At 44.9% G+C, this 19,068-nt stretch overlaps 1 protein-coding gene across 2 annotated transcripts; it reads left to right on the plus strand.

Moving 5' to 3' along the window:
• The first annotated feature begins 3,870 nt into the window (after positions 1–3,870).
• LOC108163945 (homeobox protein aristaless) lies at positions 3,871–14,715 on the plus strand. 2 transcript variants are annotated; one of them, XM_017299484.2, is made up of 5 exons: positions 3,871–4,346; positions 11,521–11,911; positions 12,970–13,015; positions 13,588–13,856; positions 13,924–14,712. In XM_017299484.2, the coding sequence occupies exons 2-5, from the start codon at positions 11,574–11,576 to the stop codon at positions 14,462–14,464; spliced, it is 1,194 nt and encodes a 397-aa protein (XP_017154973.1). In that variant the 5' UTR covers positions 3,871–4,346; positions 11,521–11,573; the 3' UTR covers positions 14,465–14,712. The 2 variants fall into 2 exon arrangements, with proteins under 2 accessions (XP_017154973.1, XP_017154974.1); XM_017299485.2 differs by lacking the exons at positions 3,871–4,346; positions 11,521–11,911 and adding an exon at positions 12,829–12,853 and having other exon boundaries at positions 13,924–14,715.
• The last annotated feature ends 4,353 nt before the right edge of the window (positions 14,716–19,068 follow it).

Raw genomic sequence — 19,068 nt, forward strand, 5'->3', positions numbered from 1 at the left:
GTTTTGTTGGGTGATTATGTCACACGGCCCTGCCCCGGACTCACTCGCCCACGGACTGACGGAACCGCAGCCATTTGTAATTGAATTAATGCCTGGGATACAGAGCTTGCTTGGGATACTGCCACGTATTTGTTGGTTGTACTATTTATGGTCCGACGGGTGGGGATGGGTGGGGTGGGGCGGGGCCTTATCGGCGACATTTCATCGCGCGACTCCAGTAACCCTAACTAATCGCACGTAATTAAATATAATTTGGTATCGTTTACAGTTGCGTTTTCGTTTGCTTCACCATTTTCCCCCCCACCACGGCCCCTTGGAAGCACGGACTGGGAGGGAAAACTATGTCGAGACGGAGATTATTTCAGGGCATAATTGGAGAAGTCATTGCAGGGCAGAGTGGAGTAGAGTGAAAATGGAGTCGAAACTAAAATTATATTCGCTTTGTGGAGAGAGAACTATATATTTCCATGAAACTACTTTCGTCCGTCCCTCCTTGATAGGTATAAAGCTTTTAAGAAAGAGAAGACTAATTCCATTTCAAAAGTATACAAAAGGTTACAAAATCGCAAGGGAAATCCACTCTCATCGAAATAATAAGATTCACTAAAAGGGTTTTCAATCCCTAACAGGAGATTTGTTTATCACTCTTCTACGTATACATTATTATAGAAAAAAACTCTACTCTCCGAAAAGAAGATCTTAGAAATCAGTCCTTAGTTGTATTGATCCACAAGTTGAATCCTTCACTCAAATAAATGATAGCAAAATCTTAAGAAAACTGATCAAAAGAGATGTAACAGCTTGTATTCACGTTTAACTGGATAAAAAGATAACTATAGGTAAAGGAATCAATATATATATGTACATATATACATATATTTTATATATTTTGATATTCAAATTGAAGTCCCTTCACCTTCAACGAAAGGAGGCGATCTCGTTTCAAGAGAACAGACATAGGAGAGCCTAGGAGCTGCCAATACCAATACCTATGCCCCTCTCCCGTTCCTCTCAGGCATGGACACATGGGTAAATGCTTATATCTGAGCTGCATAATGGCTATAATGAATAAGACACCTCCGGACAGCAGATAGGGCCTGTCCAAACAGACCTTCAGCCACTTGGCTGCAATTTGTTTGCCATCGGCAACACACACACACACAGAGAGAGACACACAACGAGAAAGGTGGAAAAAAGAAAACGCGCGGAGCTGGAATAAAAATAAAATTATTTAATTGCGCAATTAAGTGCACATTTGTAACGTTTTGCGCGACATCTGTCCCATGTGCAGGAGTAGATCCGAGCGACCAGAGACCAGAGCCCAGAGACAGCAACAGAAACAGTCGCACCAGAGACCCAGAGTCCCAGAGTCCGAGGCGAAGTCGGGACCGGAAATTCAATTGTTGAGATAATAATTACATTAGGACGTGCGCGCATGCGCGACTCTCTCTGTCTCTGGATCGTCTCCGCCATGTGGAATGGCCAAGAGTGGACTCGAGAGCGATTCCCGAGCGGAGTCGCTTCCAAAACGAGTGCACACCTTGCGCGACGAGCTGATTGACACGGCCACATGGGGACGAGATATACCATAGAGACCTCTGCGCCTGTCCATTGAACCCATCGGCCAAATGGTCACTGGTCGCCGGTCGCCGGTCGCCAGTCGCTGGTCGCTGGCCGCTGGCCGCTCTTTTGTTTGCATTTCGCCTGTAAATGAAGCGTGAAATTAGCTGCAGTGCAGCCAGTCGCAACTCGATCGGAGGAGGATCGCCTCCAACCCTAACTATGACTCTGACTCTGACGCTGACTCTGACTCTGACTCTGAATCCAGATCCGACTGTGAGTGCATCTGCGACTGCGCGACTGTGGCGTCGCATTGTTTGCTTCTTGTTAAGGCCCGACAATGGGATAATATGGCAATATAATGGCAACGCCAAACTATTTGTATGCAATTGCCATTAACACTTTATTTATTGCCTGGCGGTACGAGCAAATTGGGCGACTCCAGCAGAGACCAAAGAGTGGCAAGGAGGCAGGGGCAGGGGCATGGGGCATGAGGCGAAGACCGAGACAGCTTCCACTGGAAAATGCTGCAAGTGGAGAAGTGGCTGGAACGAAGCCGTCGATGTATAAGGCCAGGTTATATCAGGCCTAATGAAGTAGTTATCAAGGAATGGAATCTGTTAGGACTGATCGAAAATGGCCAAGACCGGATAGGTTCTGCAATAGAAGGGGGCCTATCGAGGGGATTGGTCTATAAGAGTGGGAAACTCTACAAATGGAATTCCTTAGGTGGAAATGCCTTTCATGAAATATGGTTAATAGATATTTTCGACAGTTAATCTAATAACAGTGATATAGGAAAGGGATAAAGGATATATCGGAATATTATAGTTTCAAACAAAAGATAATATTCAATTGAGATGAATAACGGATAGGTAACATCCAGTAATTTGCATGCAATCGAAATTTATTGATAAGAGTAATGACAGTTATCGTTATCCATTGGCAATCGATTAAAACTTGCAATTTTGTGAATTTTGTAAAGATTTGATAAATTTTAAACAGATTACGATTTACAATGGCTAAAATACTTTAAATAATGTTAGGATTCGGTTTGAAAATATGAATATGTATGGGGATGAAGAAGAAATGGATTAAATTTGGCTAGGAAATAATATAAGAATAGATTCGAAGGAGTATAAATAGTTTTAAATATATGTATAATACGGAGTATGGGTAGTATAAAATTCGTTAAATGATGAAACACCTCTAAACTAGGGGACTAAATATCATATATGATATTATAAGAATCCCTTGCCAACACCTTGGAACCTCCATTAGAAACCCTTTGCGCCCGTGACTCAACTCAGGGGCCTCATCTGTCATTCCCCCATTAACTCTTTGTTTCTATGACCCTTTCAAACGGCCAGTGCATTTCCCATTACCATCCTGACACCCCAGGCAGACCCTATCCCTATCCCTCGATGTTTACGTGGGTAAACAAGGCAATAATCTACGACTACGTACGACTCCGGCAATCATCCAATAAAGCCAACAAAGTCATTAACGAGGCCCTTAACACTACTAACAAACGGTTTATATGGTCCGAGGAGAATGCTCTCTCTCTCCCTCACTGGCTGTGGCGCTGCCCCTCATCCCTTCCAACCTCTCTCTCCACCTTCCGCCTGTGCCACAAACTCCCTCTCCCCTTCTTGCCTGTGGCACAACCTCTCTCTCTATACCTCTCTCGGATATGTACATATGTGGATTCCAATGCCATGGTTAAATTATTTAATTTATGAGCCGCAACATCGGGAAACGAAACGCATCTATGGAAACGCAGAAGAGTTAACCCACGGCGGAGGGGCAAATAAATTTCCATTTTGCTAATCAAATTTATTGCACTTTGTGCCGAGGCTTATTCAATTACACTCCAACAAGAGGGAAAGAGAGGTAGGGAGTTTGAATGATGGACAGAGAGAGCGAGAGAGAGAGAGTCTGAAACGCATACCAAGAAAAACAGAAAAGAGAAGCCGCTCGCTTGGCGGGAGAGCAGACGCCGCCGCCATTACTGCGCTCCGTTCGGGGCGACGCCTCCCATAGGCTGCCGCCACCACTCGCACTGGCCCTCCCGCTCGCACTTACAGCCAAGGGGGCGGAGCACCTGCTGCCGCAACACCTGTGACGATCGATCGCAGCCGTCGATCGCATAGCTGCCTCTCGCTCCCACTCACAAAAGGCAGAGCAGGGCAGAGCAGAGGCTATAAACAACACGGGAGAGAGGCGCACAATCAAGAAACAGCAGCAGCAGCAGCCGACTCAGCCGCAGCAACAACTCCAACCGGTTGTGGCACCTGGGGAACGGAACGAACCCACCTGAGTTTTCACCGGCGCGGCAGTGGCTCTTACTGTAGTTCGCTTGCGGCACTGACAGAGCCCGGTCATCGTCTTTCGTGTTCGCGCTCTCGGTTCCGTTCCGACATATCATTCGTGGCCGTCTGGTTCTCCGTTCTCCTCCCGTTGTTTGTGTTGCACAGTGCCGTGTGGTGGAGTGTGTGTTGGTGTCTTTGGAGGTGTTAACCACTCGCAGATAATAGATCCACAGAGTATTGTTGTATTGTGTTCTCCGGCACAGGCACAGCCCCCAGATCCGACAGAACTCCAAGCCAAAGACTGATTGACGGAGTGCGGAAAGACCGTCGGCAAGTGCTCTCCGATTGTTGAAGTGAACGGGAAGTTCTGATACTGATAATACCAGGCGAAACAGAAGAAAATAGGAAGAGATAGGAGCTCTACAAGGAAGATATAACACTGCCATAGGCCCCACTGAAATATACGAAAATAAGGTAAGGTTCTGAGAGCTAAAAGTTGGAAGAAACTCTAACAAGTCTCTAACAGGACAAGCTAAAATTATCCTCTTTCAACAGACCATCTATAGTTTTGAGAATCGATTCTTTTCATATTCTGTAGATAGAATAAATCGATAGATAAAACCTTTCCTAATTTTGGAAGTCGCAGAACACGTGCCGCGACACTATAATTACCCGGTAGTCTTTATGCCTCCATAGAGATGCATAGATATAGAAGTATATGAGTGATTCTAAAGGAAAAGAAGGAGGATAAAGTTATAAATGGGAACTATAACCAATTCCATATGTAACTTAAGTAAAAGAACCTCGTAAAACCTATTACTTCAGTCCATCTTGTTCAGATTTTATGTTTTGAATCTATATCCAGAAATAATATGAATGATTCCATCAAAAAATAGATAGATAGTGAATAGGATAGCTAGGATGGGAACTTTTTATTAATAAGAAACCAAACACAAAACATAGATTTTTGTATTTCATTCATACCATTCCTTATCCATTACCATTATCGATGGATAATTTCATAAAGTATCTAGTTTAAAGATCTATAGATAGGATTTGGATAGGTCCAAGGTAGATAGCTTTCCCAGTATGGGTCATATGTTTCTGCAGCTTTCTGTACAAGTTACAAAAAAAAAACATCATGGAAACCCATAAGAGACGATCCAAATGTAATAAAATCACATGGGTGATACCCCAAATCGGACAACTTCCGCTTGCATTACCTTCCCACCCCAAACTCCCGCCAAACCTCATCAATCTACAATGTTCCCAATTGCAAACCCTCCCCCACATGCTTCCCCCTCCCAATTTGTATCACTTTTGTGGCTATCAATCCCATGCAAAGATACGATCCCAGCTCGGACTTAACCTACTTCTCAGCATGATTGACAAATATTACAAGTATAACCCATATATATTTTATAATTTCATAATTCCCCCGACCACTCTACCAATCTACCAATCAACCAATCAGTAAACGAAAGGAAAGGCTGAATTAAAAGTAAAACGTAAAATTAAATATCATTAAATTTGATTAATTCCCCACCTGGACACATCCTATCTCGCCTCGTATCATATCAATCCGAATCATATCATCGCTGTAGACCATCCCGAGCGACCAATAGAGGCGGAATTTGATTAGCCACAAAAGGGGAGGGGGCTCTACGAGCTCTATGGGCTCTGTGCCCCCTAAAGTAGAAGACTTTGCTTGAGCTCCTGCTGATAGCTCGATAAGTTTATCGCTGATTGGGTTTAATTAAACACCATTAAAGAGTACAAATTGTCAGCGGCACAGGCTGTGCCAATAAATCACGTTTTGTCTGGCTGATGTTTTCAGCCCCCCAGTGGGTGCTTGTACCCGTGTTTTCCTACAAAATAAATGAAATTAACCGGGCCCCCGGCTATCGGACTGAGATAATCGTGTCAAAAGCCCTGACCACTTCACTTTGGACGTGGACGAGGGCCTTGCGCACCTCGATAGACAGATAGATATGTGCACCATGACTCTGCGTCCGACTCCGTGCAGCAGATAAGCCCTGACTTCCATCCATCCCAGAGAAGGCGAGGTCTCCGGCCTCTTGTGATAATCGAATTGGCCAGCACTTGGCCCCAGCGATTGATTTAATTAATAATAATGCCCATGTGACTTGTCAGCAGCAATTCGAACGCAAATTGTGACGCAAATAGCCAGGCTATCTCCGGGGTAGCATCTGCCCCCGTAGACAGTGTTGGGAGGAGGGAGATCTCCTCGCCTCCGATAAGATTGTGGTCCTCCTTCTGAGGCAGAGGCAAAATTAAAATATGTTTCCCCCAAAAAAGAGAAGCACCTGGATGGCAGGTTCAATTCAATTACGGCAACATACAATTAAAACTTGTTGCCAGATACATACTATAGATAGCGTGCTCATATCTTATAGATACAACCGAATTTTTGGCAGCTATCAGAACACGAACACACGTTCTGATTGCTCGTCGATTGTTCGACAACTCCCAATTGGAGGGAGGCGGCGGGCGCTGCCTTTTGATGGAGGTCTGATTGAGCAACACCCCCAAGAAGAGACTCTCCTCGATCTGTTTGTGGCTCTGTGGCTAAGATGGCGCCAAGTCTGCTGCGGAGGATTCATTGAGATGTGCTTCATTAATTCCAATTCCCATCCTGGGACCCCATCCCATCCCTCTCTCCTTTCGCTAAATGGAACATGCAAACATGAGAAATCAACGTCGTCGTCGGACACATCTCCAAATTGCTCTGCCTCGGATTCGCTTATCAAAACGTACAAGACAATGACAAAGGGCAGAGGTAGGCCAGGCAGAGGCAGACCATCCAGACAGACAGACAGATGGAGATGGAGATGGAGATGGAGACGACGGCGTCGAGCAACAGTTGTCCGAGCAACAGATCAGAGATCCCTCTCCTCGATCCGCGCCACGATCCTCCAGTGCAGCCTGCTGCTGCTGTTTCTGCTGTTGTGTTTTTAACATGCATTTTATGAGTAATTGGCCCCGCATCAACATCACCAACATCCAACATCAGCCACAGCATCGCCATCAACAACCGCATCAACAACAAGCAGAGCCACAGCCACAGCCACAGCCAGAGCCACGGCTTGAAAGTGGGCTACGCGTCTGGCTGGGGACCTGCAACCTGGGACCTGAGTCACAACTTGAACCTGCGACTACCTTGGGGGCTACCGTCCCAGCAATCTACTCCATTAGGGTGGCCAAACCAGATGGAATGAGAGAGAGAGGACATCGAAGAGGGAATACCCTAAGAAAGACCCTCGTTCTTTGCGGGACAGAGATCTCTACTGAAGATCTAACACCATTTCAAGCGATAAAGAGGATACTGAAAAAATATGGAATACTTTGAATAGAGAGAATTTAGAAGAGACACATCAGAGACGACATCACTAGAGGAATATCTAAAGGATGTATCTAAAAAGGTTTGGTTCTGTCTTCAAATCGCACACATTGACGAGAACAAAAGATAACTTCTCGAAGATCCAATATTCCATAAGACAGATAGATAGATAGCCCTACTCGAAGTTCGCTTCACTTCCAATATCTCCTGCCAAACATAGCCCTTGATTATGAAGTGAAAGCTATCAACAGCTGTTCACCAAAGGGATCCCAGCTCTATGCCACCGCTGATCACCTGACCATCCCATCTGTTGGCTATCTAGGGTAGGGTTAGGGTAGCCCTCGGGTCGAAGTGTCTTTCGGCCGATTGGCCAGTAAATTGAATTAAGATTGCCCCCAAGAACAACAAATGAGGCGGCAGGCAGCTTCGACACAGGATATGAATAAACTAATTATAATTGGGAGTGTGTGCATTAGAGGCAGAGGCCCATAAGGTACAACGCACAGAAGAACAACAGCAACAGCTACAACAACCAGACGATGATGATGACGGGAGGCGCCTGGGCCAACAACAAGAATGCTGCCTTATCGCACCTGGTCCAAAGACGGCGCCAAGAAACAAACAACGAAACTACAAAACAACGAAAGAGGGAACTCAGGTGCAGAGGCTTACGCTTACCACAGCCACAGCCACAGCCTCGGATTCGGATTCGGCTGCAACTCCAGCTCCAGCTGCCTCGTCGTGGTATCAATTTTATGTATTTTTGGGTGACTCAGAAGAGCTCGACGAAAATTAATAATTGACTTTATCAACTGAAACTATTAGGGAAGAGAGTTTCTAAAGAGTGTCTTAGTGGAATGATCGGTGTAGAGGTGTTCAGGGCTTAGTAGAGGCAATCCATCAAGCGACCACACACTCGGCTGGGGATCGTGCATCGGGAGTGGAGCAGCCCGTCTCGTATCACCGAGAACGAATGAGCTTTCGCCTTGGGGCTAAGCCACCCAAAATGTTTGCCATTATCATGGCGGGTGTAGTATGGTGGGGAAATTACAATGCCGATCATCAAAGTGTGACTAAAGTGGTTTAGCCTAATGTAAACCCATAAATAAACAGCCCCAGATACAGAGACGCGACTGCAGACGAGACTGGAGGACTGGGAGACTCGGGAGTCTCGGTAGACACGAGACGGAGACGCATTAACAAAATGCCAGAAAAGAGCTTCTGTTTGCTGTTCTACCTGGTCCGAAGCAGCAGTCGAAGCGGCAGCAGTCGTCCTGAGGTCCGTCCGTTGTGGCTTTTAATGAAATATGCCAGCACACGGGCCCGACGAAGAAGCTAAAAACACAAAAGTGCAACCATAAAAACGACACCAGGCCTGAAGGAGAGACCAGTCTGTGTGGAGTTGAGTTGAGTTGAGTTGTGGAAAGAGTAGCCCGCAAAGGCAGAAACATTGATGCTTATCGAGATGACAGAAGTGACGACAACAGTGATTTACCTGTGGAAGTACACTTGTCTTGTATTATGAATTAATTTCTTAATTTTCCATATGTTCCATGTCTTAGGAAAACCCACACAGACCTTACAATGTTGTGTGCTCTTAAATATTTCCCCGAGACACTAATGGAGCTTATCTTTAAACGGAACAAGCAACCGGCAAACAAGTTCCAGTTCCAGACGGAGAATGGGTCTGGGTCTGGGTCTGGTTCTGGCTCTGGCTGTGGCGCTTTGCCCGATTAGCATCCAGGGACTAAACAGAGAACTTCGACTCTCTGATGTTGTGTCAAAATGTTAGGCACGAACTCGCCCCCGCCTGGAGATACTCCTCTGTCTCGTCCACTTGGAGCCTCTTCCTGGTGTCCGATCCGGACCGCTTCTGCTGCACTATCTGCAATTGGGCAGAGCAAGTGCAGCGTTAACTTGATTAGTTGTTGTCCCCGGCACTGACTAAATGAAGCTATGAGCAGGTCTGCACAAAAAATAAGAAAAATAAGAAAACCTGACAGTTTCTCCAAGCGAACCGAATCGAGCGAGAGCTCTCTTGGCTTTGCCTTTTAATTACCCAACGAAACGTCAATCAGAGACAACAGCCATCACATCATCCTTCTGCAGCACTCTTTCCTCGAGCTCGGGGCCTGGGTCTCCTCTGATTGCTGCAAGGCAATAATAAAGTCGTAACGCGGATACAATTATAAGGCGGCTCTACAACAAAGCCAAACGGCACACATTCCCCGCATACCTTTCGGTAGTAGTAAGTCGTACTGCCACTGCCACAACCGCTGCTCCGCTGCTCCACTGCCACTGCAGCTACACAGTTCGCTATCGCATGCAATGAATTAATCAGTTTTACGGGTTTTATAAGGAAGGGAGGATGAGGAGGAGGTTCAAGTGGAGGTGGAGGTGGAGGTAGAGGTGAAGGAGGGACGCAGCAGACATAATTGCAATTCGTACAACTAATTTAATAATTTGCGGTCCACGGTCCGCAAGTCGCTCGCACAAATTAAGTTTGTCAGCTGTCAATGCGTGGAATTTGTGGACAGCATTCAAAAACTGACAGCGCAAATCATATCAGGAGTTATGAGTTATTAACTTGAACCCATCCAGCAATCAGACATCAGAGGACAAGGTGCCTCAACAAGTTGATGGACCCTCGATATGTGTCTCCCTCTTCCGAGTGCTCCGAGTGCCCCCAAAGGGTTGTTGCTTGGTTGTTGCAACTTCATTCCGCAAAAGAATGCAACTAAATCAATCACAGCCACACTAATTTGCCATTTAACAAGGTATTTGGACAATTTTGATATATGTATTCAGCGGTTTCGAGCCACTGAAATGTCAACAGAAGCAGCGGCCATCAATCAAGCAGACTTTTGGGCATGGGACAGGGACTGGGACTGGAACCGGCTTCTGCCTCTACGTCTACCTCTTGGCGAACGCGTTGCAGCTCCAACGGAAGGTTACACATCGGGTCTAACCATTTAGTTGTCATTAAAGACCCTCGTATATTAATTAGCAAAACATGAAATTACCAAAACTTCAACTCTGACGTGGAGTTCAGGGCAGAACGAGGAGAGCAAACCAACTGCTGCTGGCACCTGATATTAATTTGATCTGATAGAAGCGACATGGACACGGACCTGAACCTGCTTCTGCTTCTGCTGCTCGAACTCGAACCCAAAGTGGAGCTGTAGCTGCTGTTGAGTTGATGATGATGAAAATGAAGTTGCCGCCCAATTTAATTAAAATTCCAAACGATCTGCACATGAAAGCTGCCATCAGCCATCAGCAGCCCATAGCCGGGGCCCGGCTGAAAAATAAACCCAACTCAGCGAGTCAGCTGAAACGTGTTGATGGAAGAGATCAGCTGACGGACAGAGCCCAGTCTGTGGTGTGGTCATCGATTTGCATTGGTCTGTGATGAGACCACAAGCTGCAGTGGGACACAGTTCAGACACCGGGCCATGACCATAAGGCACGCTCCCGAACCGCAACACTTGGCCAAGGAGAATTTGTTGCTAGAATAAAATAGTTTTGGAATTGCAGAATATGCACAACACTATTTGAAGACGTTTCCTTTCGAAAATATGGTTAAATATGTTCGAAATCAAGTATAGCAGATCGCCTTTTATATCCGACTATAGGTAAATGCATATAAGAGACAGAAGGTAACCTGTCCCTCCCCATACAGTGCATATATATATATATCTTGCCTACCATACATTCTTATAGCCACAGTGATGAAAATAAGTTTCCATTCTTACCTGACTCTCCTGCTGCGCACATGAACCTTCTCTCTTCCAGTGTGTCTTAACAGTTTATGTCCGGCATGCACTCTCATCCAGTGAGAATCTTTCCCTTAAAAATATCGCCCCTTTCTTGTTACCTAAACTGTTTTTTATAGAGAAATCATTGGTCATCCAGTATAAAACTGCACTCTTCTGCTTTTGACGAGGATCGTATAGAAATCGCATTTTATAAGCCGAACACTGCCCAATACCCTATTATCCCCCATCCAACCACACTCAATTCTTTTTTGTTGGACAGTGTAATACTGTAACCGCAGCTCTAACCTCGGAGGCCCAGTCCCGATCCGATCCGTTCCGTTCCGTTCCGACTTGGTCATGGCTGCGAGCGAGTACGAGTCGATGGCAGAAATTACAGAAATTGGCATAATAAAGTGCACGATAATTGCACGTTTAGCGTTTATTGAATTACGAGCTTCTAATGCGCGACTATAACCCCTAAACCCGTCTGTAATCTGTACTCACCCCCGCTCCTCCGTTTTCATTGCAGCTGCCTTTGGTGGGATACTGGAGTACTGGAGTTCTGGTGCGCCTTGGTGGATTATGGGCATATCGGAGGAGATCAAGCTGGAGGAACTACCGCAAGAAGCCAAATTGGGGCACCCGGATGGCGTTGTGGTCGATCGTGGCTCGGTCCTCGTCTCCTCGGCGTCGGCGGCAACGGCCGGGGCCTCGCTAACGGTTTCGGTTTCTGGGGGCGCACCCAGCGGCGCCAGCGGGGGCACCAACAGCCCCATCTCGGACGCCAACAGCGACTGCGAGGCGGACGAGTATGCCCCGAAGCGGAAGCAGCGTCGCTATCGGACAACCTTCACCAGCTTTCAGCTGGAGGAGCTCGAAAAGGCCTTCTCACGCACCCATTACCCCGATGTGTTTACGAGGTGAGTAACGCAAGAGTGAGAACCAAAACAACAACAAGAACAAGAACAAGTATACATATAATATGACAAAAGATAAGAGGGCCGAATGGAAAATGGCCCCAAACTTTCGAGAGGAGAGAAATGAAATTTGCATAAATCGCTCATCGAGACATCAGCGCGACACGACAAAAGGGAGAGACGCTCCTTGGTTTTACGACTCGGGTGATAATAATACTTATGACGACCCCCCCGAGTGGATGGATCTTCCATCTATCTTATTTGGAGTAACATTTGAATGGGCTTTTACGGGTTCGATTCGATTACAAATCACCAAAGATCAGGCATCTCTCATAGATCCGAATCGATGACCCTCTCCAGAGTTCAATTAGCATGCAGAAACCTCTCGAGACTTTAGTCATAAAGTCATAATTGCCATAAATTAAAACTCAGTCAGCTCCCAGTCCGAGCCCCAAAGTGAACTGCTAATTGAGACCGCACGATGCCCAAGCGAAGCACTACAACAAAAATGTTACAGAAAAGCTCACAAAGTCAATAGCAGCAACAATTAGATCAACTTTTTGCCCGCTTGTAGCTGCACTTCTCAATTCAATTCATTAAGGCTGCTTGCTGCTTGATTTGAATGCCCGGCAATTAATTAAGCAAATAAATCAAATCAGATTTAATTTGTGTTTACGCTGCAATTAGCACTTATGTAGGTGTATTCGCGCGAGAGTCACAGAAAGAGACGCGATAGAGGTCGAGCTTAGAGAGAGGCTCACATAAGTGAGCGCTTTGAGAAGCGCATAGAAGGGCTTTCTTCGCTCTGTCGAAAGCTTCCAGGTGCACTTTGACAGAGAGAGAGAGCTTTCTGAAATAAGATATGCAAAGTTCGGTGATAAACGCGATTAGGTGTAGCAGAAAGAACACTTCACTAAAACGCCAGAGAGAGACATTCTAAACGAGGTTAGCTCTACAGAAAATAAAAAGCTTTCAATTCCTAACCATTTCAATTGATTATAATCCATGTCCTCTCTCTATTTACCACTAAACCTCTGGTTTTTCATCTTTATTTTTTACAGAGAAGAGCTGGCGATGAAAATTGGCTTAACCGAGGCGCGCATTCAGGTAAGGCCCCCAGAGAGCTATGTTAAGGAGATTTGCGGTTGATTCGCGTGCCCCACGTGCAGCCGACAATGTAGTAAAATTGAAAAATAATGGAGCATGTCGTCCCTAATGAAATCGACTCGAAGATAGACGCTCTGAGAGGCATCCAGGGGAGAGCAGAACAGCAGAAGATGGGGAGAAATGTGCATTCAATTTTAGTTTAGTGCCAGTCATTACAATCCCCGGCGCTTCTTGTTTTTAATTATTGCCCCATGCTAAACAACATTATTTGCTTAACCGAACATCCATTTCTCCCAGGACTACATACAGTCCATTCTCTGTTCCGAGTGCGAGTCCCAGTCCGACTTTGAGTGCAATCAGCCACCGTTCTTGTCCCTGGGATCGACATCGACTCCCATATTCAGATTGTTATGTTAAAAACTAATTAAAGGGGCGTTTTCAATAACAACGCCCATTAATTGGATGAGGAGTCTTCCGTGCAATGCAGGAGGATGCTGCGGATACCGATACAGTAGCCTGCCAGCAACACATAATTCATGGCCTTCTCTCCTTCCTTTGTCGTCTTGTTGCAGGTCTGGTTCCAGAATCGTCGCGCCAAGTGGCGCAAGCAGGAGAAGGTGGGTCCACAGTCGCATCCCTACAATCCCTACCTGCCCAGCGGCGCCGCCAGCATGCAAACGGTGGTGGGGGCCGCCCTGCCGCCCAATCCCTTCACCCATCTGGGTTTCCAACTGCGCAAGCCCTTCGATGCCCAACACGCGGCGAATCTGGCCGCCTTCCGCTACCCGCATCTCTCGGCAGCGCCCATGATCCCCTCCGGCTACTTCAATCAGTTCCAGCGGTGAGTAGCCCCCGGAGAATCCCCAAGAGAGCTAGCTCCTTTAACCCATGATTCTCTCTCATTGTAGAGCTCCTCCTCACATGCTTCCCCCAGGCATGGCCGGGATGTACTCGCCCTCCAGCTCCTTCCAGTCGCTCTTGGCCAACATGACGGCTGTGCCGCGGGGCCCGCACCTTCCGCCAATGGGTGGAAAGCCCATGCTGGTAGGGTCCCCAGACCTACACTCGCCCAACCACCTGCTGGCCTCGCCGCCCACCTCGCCCGCGTCTGGAGCCTCGCAGCACCAGCACCAGCACCAGCCTCCGCCACAGCCGCCGCCCCCACACGTCCAGCCCTCGCAGCTGTCGCCCCAGCAGCTGGTGGGGATTGCCCTCACCCACCAGGCGCCCTGCGGCTCGCCCACACAGACGGCACCCGTGGCCCTGACCCTGGCACACTCGCCGCAGCGCCAAATGCCGCCGGCCCCGCTTCCGCCGCCCCGATCATCCACGCCGCCCGAGGACCGACGCACTTCCTCCATTGCCGCGCTGCGCCTTAAGGCACGTGAGCACGAACTGAAGCTGGAGCTCCTGCGACAGAATGGTCATGGCAACGATGTCGTCAGCTAGCTGGGGGTGTGCCCCAAGCTCCTGCTGAATATGCTGGAGATCCCAAATCCAAGTGCAAAACATTTGCTGGTTCACTTTAGTCGTAAGCGAATAAGTTATTTCATTGTTTGTACAAGTATTTAACACGGAATTTTTAAATAAATTCACAAAGTAAATTGAAGAATGAAAAAAAAAAAAAAAAAACTAAGGAATACATGGCTGTCCTAAAGAAAAATTGGGGAAACTAATAGCAGGTCTTCACTGAGACGAAATAATATTCAAATGTTAAGAATACAGTGGATTATATGTAGTTTCTACATTTAAAATAAAACATTTTGAAACTCATTCACCTTTCACGGTTGCGGCTATATTTATACAAGATCTTTAAGTATATACAATCTTGACAAGTTTCTCTATCGATGAATCAGGGACTATCACACTATCTAGTAGGAGATTTTGTAAAGGAGCATCAATTCCCTTTCAGGATTCCATCATTCTAGAGACCTTCCATTGTAAACAGGCTTCTAGGCCCATAGCTTTCCCTCTCAAAGACACCACATTATTAGTTATAGACAATGCTATCAGTCGCCTCCTCGTTTTCTTTGTATTCTTTTGGTAATTCCCACAAATTACCCATAAGCCGAGGCCTAATAGCATCTCCCTGCCCTCCTCGTAACCATCCTAATATGCGTAACAACACCTACTTAGGAGTAGAGGAGAGTCGAACACTGAATCACAGCCAGTCCGACCAGATCTTGGGAGTACGAATACGAGTCAAGTCCGAGTCCGAGTCGGATCTGCCATTAATCAGCTGTATTCCCATAAATCAGAGAATAGAATGGGATTGGGATGGGAGCCATGAAGAGAGGCATGATCAAAAACAAGAGAATCATCATGATCAGGGGAGGGTGCTACAAATATAAATTTATGAATAAATTAGAAACAAATTAAATATGTTAATGATTCGAAGTCGAAGTTCGAACAACAATGATCGCTCGATCTGCGATCGGGAGAGCGGGAACTTCGAACATTGGAGATCTCCAATCGACAGAGACACAAAGAGAGAGGAAACTTCGAGAGATCTCGCTTGGATCTTGGATCTTCTTCGATCTGTAGATGATTTCTCTCGCTTGCTTTTGTTTGTGAATTATGCGCGGTAATTAATAAAATGGAATATTTATGATAACATTTATAAAACACGAAGTTGCCTAATTCGATTACCAGATTTTTTGGTCATCCGTTCGTTTGTTGCCAGACTCCGGACTCGGCAGTGAAGATACGATACTCGTATTTTATGGCACAAAAAGAGGCAGTGCCAGATCTTGACTTGAAATCCTCCTCACATGCCCTGGTAATTGCGATGAGGTGGAACTGTGATAATCATGTTTAACCGACGGACAACGGCTGCAGGGCCTCTCCTTTCAGACTGTATAATTTTCTGTGTCTCTCACTCTCTCTGCATCTCCCTCGATGTTGGTAACATTTCATGCATTTCAATGAGTTCGTCAAATGCAGAATATAAAAAAAATATACAGGGAAAAGGAGAGAGAAAAAAGAGATCCAAACAATTAATTTGCATAATAATCAAGCCAAGGGTAGGGTTTATATATGGCTATATGGGATGGAGGAGGGCAGCAAAGAGGGAGGTTCAACAACCATATTAATAATCATTAATTAAGGCGACTAATTAACGCTGACATTAAGAGACTGCATTTTAATTACACCCCTAAGTCCGATTGGATTTCATTTGATATTAGTTTAGTTTTTGTGTTCTGTCTGGCTTTGGAGATTGCACAAGCACAAGCACACAGCGAGAAATGTGATATGGAATGGAGTGAAATAAATCATAAATAAGAACACTATAATAACTATATACAGTATTTCCGATGACTATTTCATTGCAATAGCCATGCTTCAAGTTATTCTTGTACATTTATTATATCACTTTTCTATCAGATCCTCCATAAAGATTATGGTTATGCACATATCCCTAAATACATATTGTTCCCCCAAAATTAAAGAACCATTGATGAAAGAAAAGCATGTCTTCCCCGACGCTTTGTTCTTAAATTTATTCTATTAAGCCTCTCTCTTTCCTGTTGAATTCCCTTTTTTACTTGATTTCTTCCAGTGCATCTCCAATTGCTTGTACAACATCTCTATTCTATTTGAGTAAATGCATTTAATTTGTTGGCAAATTTGCACAAAAATATTCGATTAATGCGCTTTTTTGTTAGGTTTTAATTTAATTTATCTGCAACACAAACTTAATTGTTAATTCCACGAGCCTGACTGCACAAAATCAACAAAAAACAACAACAATCGGAAAGGTAGGATCGACGTCTTAGATACCCTGGAATACTGCATATAGGTCCAAACCACTTTGGATGATTAATGAATGTATCTTCGAGGATTGGTAACCACTCCTTTTAAAGAAGCACAAAACAATATTGGCTTGATCACAAAAAACACGATATAATATAGTAATACGATCTTGGAAGCAGCATATCAGGATCAACTGAAGCGTATGTGGCATAGAAGTAGACGAATAACAAGGCTAATATTGTCTCAACAGTTTTAGCTGTAGGTTCGGAACACTCTCCATCTCTGGCTTACAAACCTTTGCTCAAAATCATAAGACCCTGCTATCTTTCCAGGGTATCAACCACCAGAAAGACGCAGAACGAAGGCGGTTGTTTTTTTGCTCATTTTACTTTAATTTTTCTTTGTGTTGGTTGCTGCCTTTTTTTGTTGCCTTGCAAGACAAAATGCAGTTGCTGTTGTCGCTGCTGCCTCTGAATATAGATGTATGTATCTGTATAATTGCTCGAGAGCATTAGTATGTGTGTGTGTGTGTGCATCTGTGTGTTTCGTGTGTCGGCGCAATTAAGTTTGCGTTTAATTTGCAATTATCCAAACGACTCAAACTAATTAGCGCCACTTTGATTAAGCCTGCCAACAACAAATGGAAATGAAAATGGATAGTGGATAATGGATAATGGAAAAACGGAAAATATTTGCAGCTTTTCCATGATACATAGTCACAGACCGCAGAGGGGGTGGGGGTAGAGGAGAAAACCAAAACCAAAAATAATAGTTAAATGCAAAAATCTTTATTCGATTTATGACGAAGGGAATTGCACATGATTGGAAATCATTGTGGCCCTGAAATATATCCACAGCATTTGCATGGGTATGGGTATGGGTATATGCATAGATTATTGGCCATAAAATCTCCAAACAGACAACATTTGTGGTGGGAATCGTTTTTGTAGGGAATTATAAATTCATTCAGACAAACAAAAGACTTAGGCAGCGAACTAGAGGGCGAGACATCTGTGAATCTGTAGCTGTAGCTGTATCTCTATCTAAATCTGTATCTGTTCGATGTGAATGAAACCAGTAATCCAGTTACATGTTTGAGCCCATTTCCAGGGCAGTTGATGAGATAATCTCCAATCAGCGATGGGAAATCTGCCGATAGATAGAAAGATATTAAGATACATACTCGAAAGTAGAGAGGGAGGATTCTGTACCATAATCTATTAAGATCATAGATGTTTCAATGATGAGATCATCTCTCCAACATGCATACGAGTATTTCCTTTGCTCATAAAAATAATCTTTATGGATCTTTCCAACACATTCCCCCAAAACACATTGACACATTTTATAGATTCTGGAAGGCACACTTTTAACTTCAGTGCCGATAGATCGGAGATTCGAATGATCTGAGTCATTTTTGTTTACCCTAATAAAGAAAACTCTTAGCAGTAAGTTCTGAGTGAAGTTTCGGAATTTTTAAGGTACAATAAATGATTGTGATTCATCATTTGATCGCATTTAGAAAAGCTTGGAATTCATATCCTAAAAATTCACAGATTTCCATTCTTGGATTGATATTATTGGTAAATCGCATAACAGATGAAATTTTAAATATTTCGGATAACTAATAATGTTTAATATTATCGAACCATAAATTTTCGTTTTAAAATTTGAATGCCATTCGATTTTGAAAGGACTTTAAAGATAGAGCTTGTATTTGAAATATAATTGCTTTGAAAAATTAAGGCATCCATACAGTGGGTTCGTTTTCTTTTGGAACAGAGTATTTTTGCAGAGTATTAAATTCCTCTAAAACTCACCAAAAATACAACTCTTGTGCCTCTTCGTATGTTCATGTAAACTTTCCTTTCGCTTGTTTCTCGCGCAGATGAAATTATTCAGTGTTTGGCGGTTGTTTTGGGACTTGTGCATAAATTAAATTAAGGCAGACTTCCCGCTCGACTTGCAGATGCAGGGTATCTCCCAATGATGGGAGGGGGAAGAGGTAGAGAAGGAGATCCGGGAGATGGGAAGGGGTAGGGGCAGAGCAGGGGATCCCAGAGATCGGAAGAGGAGACATGGAAGAAGCTAACAATTCCATTTGGCCTGCTGCAGCAATTGGAGCATGTCGAACGGGGCTTTGGGGGCTGTTCGGATCCTAATTAACTTGTTGCCATAATTGCTCACTTTTTATGTGTTGCATGTGATTGTTGCATGCTGCTGCTGCTGCTGCTTCTGCTGCTCCTGCTGCTCCTGCTTCTTAGGGGGCAACACTGGCCAATGGAAGAGTGCTACAAATT

The sequence above is a fragment of the Drosophila miranda genome, chromosome 4 (assembly GCF_003369915.1).
Source record: "Drosophila miranda strain MSH22 chromosome 4, D.miranda_PacBio2.1, whole genome shotgun sequence".
Lineage (NCBI taxonomy): Eukaryota > Metazoa > Arthropoda > Insecta > Diptera > Drosophilidae > Drosophila > Drosophila miranda.

Coding starts and splice junctions, on each gene's coding strand:
- LOC108163945 (XM_017299484.2), top strand. CDS start 11,574: ATGGGCATATCGGAGGAGATCAAGCTGGAGGAACTACCGCAAGAAGCC. Junction 11,912..12,969: donor TACCCCGATGTGTTTACGAG/GTGAGTAACGCA, acceptor TATTTTTTACAG/AGAAGAGCTGGCGATGAAAA. Junction 13,016..13,587: donor TAACCGAGGCGCGCATTCAG/GTAAGGCCCCCA, acceptor GTCTTGTTGCAG/GTCTGGTTCCAGAATCGTCG.